At 35.3% G+C, this 6408-nt stretch overlaps 1 protein-coding gene across 1 annotated transcript; it reads left to right on the top strand.

The window, feature by feature from the left end:
* Window positions 1-832: 832 nt before the first annotated feature.
* LOC132559162 (transmembrane protein 121B-like) lies at window positions 833-1904 on the top strand. The gene has a single exon (XM_060223775.1). It carries the CDS (start codon window positions 877-879, stop codon window positions 1828-1830), a length of 954 nt encoding a protein of 317 aa, XP_060079758.1. The 5' UTR covers window positions 833-876; the 3' UTR covers window positions 1831-1904.
* Window positions 1905-6408: the final 4504 nt, after the last annotated feature.

Below are 6408 nucleotides of genomic sequence, written 5' to 3'. Positions count from 1 at the left end.
ATTGCAGCCATCATGGTTCCTTTTTTGGGGAAGCAGTGGTGAAGTGGTGTTTAAAATACTATTGATATTTGAATTTCAATACCAGGTAATCACATAAAGATGTCATCATTACTAGTTCATAAATAAGTGAGTTAATGTACACTTGTATTTTATCTATTTGTGACTTTGACACAACAGGGAAGATAACACCCATCATAAGGATTTCAGAGTTAAAAGATACTTCATGGAGGATTTAGTTGAATTAACCTTTTATTTTAGGATGGATTTTTACACTTGATAGTCATGCAAGTAAGACACATCATCTTTGATGGAATATTCACTGAAAATTTATTCTGATTATATTTGAACATTGTAATAATATTATATCTTGATTTTGTTCTTTAAGTTTGAAACTTCCTCAAATGAATTAAATTTGAAGTTTCTTTTGATAAACAACATTTATATTTGGGTAAACAGGAATGTATAACCTGTTATATTTCCTGGTACAAAGGGTTTCGATTCTCTTGTTGTGTCACCTGGCCCTCTAGACTTTATGTATGATTTGAATTGTTTCCTGAATGTAGAAACTGTCATGTGTTCTTGTGAAGCCTTTATGTTCCTTTATAAATCAGCTTGAGATGTCATATTTCAGTAAAACAATTTTTGTCATTCACAGGAGATGTAGTAAGGTGTAGTGTGGATGGTGTACCGCAGTACTAACGATTCTGTGACCACTTCCTATTCCAAATGGAAATACGTAGGAACAGTATTGGACATTCAACTAACCAATAATTATCTTAATCTTAATGTGAATAAAACAGTTTTGACATACAGTCATCATTTGTGTAACAACATACTTCCAAGTTTGCTCCACTGTGACCGTGACGTTGGGCCAGAATGGGGAACTCCTGTGTGAATTGCTGTAATGCTATGTATCAGATCCCGACACGTGTTCTATGCTTCGTTCTGGTTTTGGCACAGGGTGGTATCCTTGACTATTACTTAGTAAACCACAAGAACATTTACTGGTATGGCTGGGTGGCAGCTGATGTTGCTATAGGACTTGTTTTCATGATGACTTTTTTAATATCTTACCGACACCTCAGTATCATCCACCGTTCTCGTGGCTCTGGTTCAACAGTTCGGGCCGGTAGTCTTCCTCTCTGCTATTTTGCATGGTTTGTGTATTCAGTATTCCTCGGAGCAAGGGTTTTCATCATATATCAAGATATTGCCAGGACATTGAACGAAGCAAGCGTATTTGGACCAAATACCCTCAAGATGACAATTTCTACCGCCAGCTTTGTGTTTGTTCTGTTACTACTTACTCACCATGATGCCATAGCCAGTTGTAACAGAAGGTACCGAATCGAGGAACTTTCGGGAACAGTTCTATTTGATGTGCTTGATTCGATTGATGTTTTAAACATATTTTTTAATCAATCAGATATCGATGAGATATCGAGTGAATTGGAACTCTCAATCCTTATCGTCGCATCTCTGAATTTTCTTGTACCAGTTTTATCGTTAATGATGTTAAATCGCACGCACTTCGGACATAAAGGTCGAAAGCATTATCTTGTGGTATTACATAAACTCAGCATTGTGGCATTTACCAACCTGCCGTTGTTTATCATCAGGATGCTTTTGTGGCATGTTCATAGCCAAGACATATCTATCTTTCCCATGAAGAACATTATCATGATCTTTCTGGCATTTCATGATCTTTACGATGAGCGTCGAGAGGATGCCAGACCGAAACGTAGAAATTACTCTGAGGAAAAAGATCATAGTCGGGTAGAGGAAGTTGAAGAAAATAAAACAATGTTCACTGGCGAGAGCAAGAAATAGAATCACAAAACCAATACAGGTATATATTGTTATCAATTTGTTCTCAAGCAGTTTTTAAAAACCCATTTATTGAAACCCAGTTATTTTATCATTAAGTTTGAACTGGTATTTGACTATTTTAAGTAAATGTAAACTTCATTATTTGTTTCTCTTGGTTTGGTTAAAGTGAAGAATTTATATTGGAATTGTAAATGGACCACGGTTTTGTTCATTTATCACAATCTTAGGTCTGGGCTTGAAAAACTAATAAACCTATTGCACTCTGAACCAAGTAATATTTACATATGATGCATCTATTAGCAGCCTTATTACAAAATTTTAATCTTCTGAAATGTAACAACCAGATATATGATTACTGTAAAAATTTGAAAATGGTGTCCCTTCAAACATGTACAGAATTTCATGGTAAGTCAAGTTCATAAATTACTATACATAGCGAAATTTAGAAATTTGCAGTGTACATTATTTCATAAATGACAATTATAATTTGTTTATTCAGAAATTTTGAGAAGTAGCTGTAGTATAGATTTGAACTTAAATGACAATTCATCGTTAAATCAAATGATTTACAAAAGTTTGATAAAGAAACAAATATATAAAACATTGCTGCTCTGTCATTCATAGGACTATAAACGCCATGTGTCATAAGACTAAAAACAGATTTTATTGAATTTTTCTTTGGTTTGCCTGCAAGATATCTGCTCTTTTATGTATGTTTAGTTTTAGACGTGCTACCTGACCAAACCAGTTATTTGTTGATATTTTGTTTATTACATCTGTGATATTTTTTGCGGGCAATGTGTGTCTTTATATCATATATTTAATTCGTTTCTAAAATGTTTAGTTATTCTCTTGGTGTCAAAGTTTTATCTGTTAGTTTCATATAGACTGTGGATGTTTACCAAGATACTACCTTAGAAGATGAAGATACTTCAGTAACACAACAAAGTAAAGGATGATAGAATGAGTTATTGTCACTGCTGACATCTAGAACTTCTATAATTTTCTGATTAAACAATTAGACACCCAATGATATTGATTAATTAAGGTTAATGTAGTAAGAAATCCACTGACTTACTGATTTTTATTTCACTGTTAGCCTTACTTGTAAAGGTGGCTTCGTACTGACTCCTTGTAATCATTTCTTGTTACTATGAAGTAAAATTGTGATGTATAGAGAATCTTGTGACTCAAATTATAAACACATTTAAAAAAAAAAAATGTAGGCAGGGTTGAGAAAACAGAAGAAATATAAAAAGCAGACAGACAGGCAACTGATAATATAGGGCATTCTCATCCTTAACGCAGGGCCTTAATAACATAATCATACTGCAATATATGTATGCTTGTAGGGGCTGTTTTTTCCCCTTACACTCATTAAAGTCTTTTTTCATTTCTGTTATTGAATCTCATGTGTAATTTGTTCTCTTGATTTTTGCAAATTTTGTAAATGAATAATTTCCTTACGCTCACCGTGCAATACTATCTTCATATAACTGTGTTCCTGATTATTCAGTGTTTTGTTAAGTTTTTCTGGTTTTGCTGTAAATAATGTTGCTTTATGAAATTTTCATTGAAGTCATTGTGACCAGCTTGGAATTGGATGGTCAAGTTTATTTTAAATTACAATGTGACAATTTTTCTTTTTTATAAACTACAAAGAATTCCAGCTGGGTATGACTGTATTTATGCTAATTAATTTGATTACTTAGCCAGATTGCTATGATTTATATACAGAATGTGTATTGGTACAGTTTTTCTTTTACATTTAATCAGGTGCATGCATGTACATGTAAAATGAATTGTTAAATTGCTTTTTGGTGAGTTAGAGTCTCAATATACGCAATTTTGACTGAAAATCATCAAAGAGAAAATACCATCATTTTATATCATTATAATGAAAATGAACTTATCTGAAAAATATTCAAGAGGATGTCGTGTGTTCGCATTTATATAAAAACTGATATTCACTTTTTGTTTACATGGCACCATTTATGATCATTACCAAATCAAAGTCCAAAGAGATATTTTAGACATTTTCTGAGAGGTCAGTATTGACTATTAGTAAGCCCTTGAATGTCTATATACCTGCATTCTACTTGTGATATGAGGCCACAAAAAGTAAGCAACACGTGCAACATTACACCTTACCTGTAAAGGCACCTACTACACCTGAACATTTGCTTATGCAGGTTATTTACATGTTTTATTTGATGATGACCTTCATGAACTTTTATCTTAAAATATACTACTTTACCACTATGCCACTTTTCTCCTTAAATGGGCGAATGCTCATCTTGTCTTTGAGAGAACTTTAGTAGCCCTTCTGAAGGAATATTGGTCTTCTAGAGTTTAAGCATGGAAAAGGAAATGGGTGTACTGGACACCCCGGCCAGGTTTGGATGACAATTTGGATTCTTTTATTAATGTAACTAACCACATGATTAAAACCTGTAATCCGCTAGAACCTACAAGAGTGAACTTGAACAAGATGGATCGTCTTGCCGTAAAAACAATCCAACAACGTAATGATCTTGTTATCAAACCTGCTGACAAGGGTGGCGCTATCGTGATTATAAACAAAACTGATTACATAAATGAAGCATCATGCCAACACAACAATCCTGAACACTACTTAAGCTTACCAACAGAACCAAACAGATTATGTCTGACATCAACCAGTTTATCCAGAACCATAGAAGTAAATTACCCCCTGACATAGCTAAATACAACATTGTTAAACAAGCCAGGACACCCGTATTCTATCTACTACCCAAAATACATGAAACTGATAATCCAGGCCAACCCATTGTCTCTGCCTCTGGAGGACCGACCGAAAAATTATCAGTTACGATGGATCACTTCCTCAAACCCTTAGCACAAAAAGCGGATTCGTACCTCCAAGATACTGGCCATGTCCGCAGGAAAATTAACTATTTAGGACATCCCACGGTCTGCACTCTACATGTCGATACCTCACCGTGACTCTAGAGTAGACAAATCCACTCCTACATGGATACTATTGAGGATCCTACGTTTAATACTTACCTGTAACTGTTTCAATTTCAGCAACCAACACTACCTTCAGATACAAGGTACCATATGGGGACCATTTGTGCTCCGAACTCTGCTATCTTATTCATGGATCATTCTGAAACGACCTTCCTGCAATGGCAACCCCTCTCCCCTCTCCCCTTTCCCCTCTCGTGTGGTGGCGTTCCGGGTAACTCTTCACAATTGAATATCAAGTGATAAGAACAATCAACTTCTTGAACCGTAATTTACACTTTAGCTCTCCTATTTTCGATGTAAATATGTTCTGAAGACGGTTGGCCTAGCCAACCGAAACATGTCAACAAAAAAAATCTAAATCTTTGAAATCCCTGGTGTTGATGCTCCATCCTTCATCTAGTTGTTCAAATATACTATTCAGCTTTTTAGGTCATCTGACCCGAAAGGACAAGATGGCCTATAGCCTTCGTGCTCCTCTGTTGTTGTACGCCATGTGCTGTGTGTAAACTTTTTCTTCAAAACCTTACTTCTCTTTCATACTGGGGTGTATTGCAACCAAATCTTGTCTGATGGATCATTAAGTGAGAGTAAAAATTTCTTAAATTCAGAAATTTGATTTGACATCAAGGGTTTCAGGGACAGGGCCCCAAGTTGGGATGTGCTGAAACCCTACTCCTCCTTTCTGCCTGGATATGTTTCAACAAGCTTTGGCCTGATTCATCAGTTAGGGAATGCAATTATTTCTTAGATTCAGAAATTTTTTATTTGCCACTATGGAGTTGGAGACGGGGCCGCAAAAGGGGAAACTATACAATATTTTGCTTCAAATGGCTGCTCCTTTTTAAGTCTTGAATGGATTTCAACCAAATATGGAGTGAAACATCACTGAAAGTGGAGAATCATTTCTTAAATTCAGAGGCTTGATTTGATCTCTGCGGACCTGGAGGCAGGAAGGGACCCAAATGGGAAAGTCAGTCAAAATTTAGCTTCAAAACACTATTCCTTCTTAATGCTTGAACGGATTTCAGCCAAATACTTGACAGGTGGCAAAAATCTTCAAAACTTTAAATGACTTCTCAGTAACCAAAAGGCACAGGATGATGATTAATATCAGGCTTGTAGCATTATAGGATGTAGGGCTACAAACTTTGTTAATATGAATGACATTGACACACTTTCAAGGTCAAGATATCAAATGTGTGAAAATGTCAAAAGGACTTCTTCTCAATAACCAAAAGGCCAAGGGTCCTGATATTAGACCAGTAGCTTGCTTCTTCATCAAGCAATATGTGCGGAGTAATGGAAATTGTGTTGTGTATGTATAAAGAATATGGTTTCAAGTTTTGCTGAAAACATCTTGATGAGCCAACAATGACTTCTATGTAATTTGTAGAGTAGTTGGGCAATTTATTTTAGGCCTCTTTGGCCTCTTTCATATGTAGGTCTTTATACTCAGAAGAACATTAAGGCCCATAGCCTTTTGTTTAATCTTATCTTTGCATAATTAACAAATGGAAGTTTTCTCAGAAATTTTCTGAATCTCGTAGATTTGCTGAATGATGTGTA

Source organism: Ylistrum balloti, unplaced genomic scaffold, assembly GCF_031769215.1.
Source record: "Ylistrum balloti isolate Yb309-2 unplaced genomic scaffold, AGI_CSIRO_Ybal_v1 Utg370868, whole genome shotgun sequence".
NCBI lineage: Eukaryota > Metazoa > Mollusca > Bivalvia > Pectinida > Pectinidae > Ylistrum > Ylistrum balloti.
The sequence above is the reverse complement of the archived record's forward strand: the minus strand, read 5'-3'. Positions and strand labels throughout refer to the sequence as shown.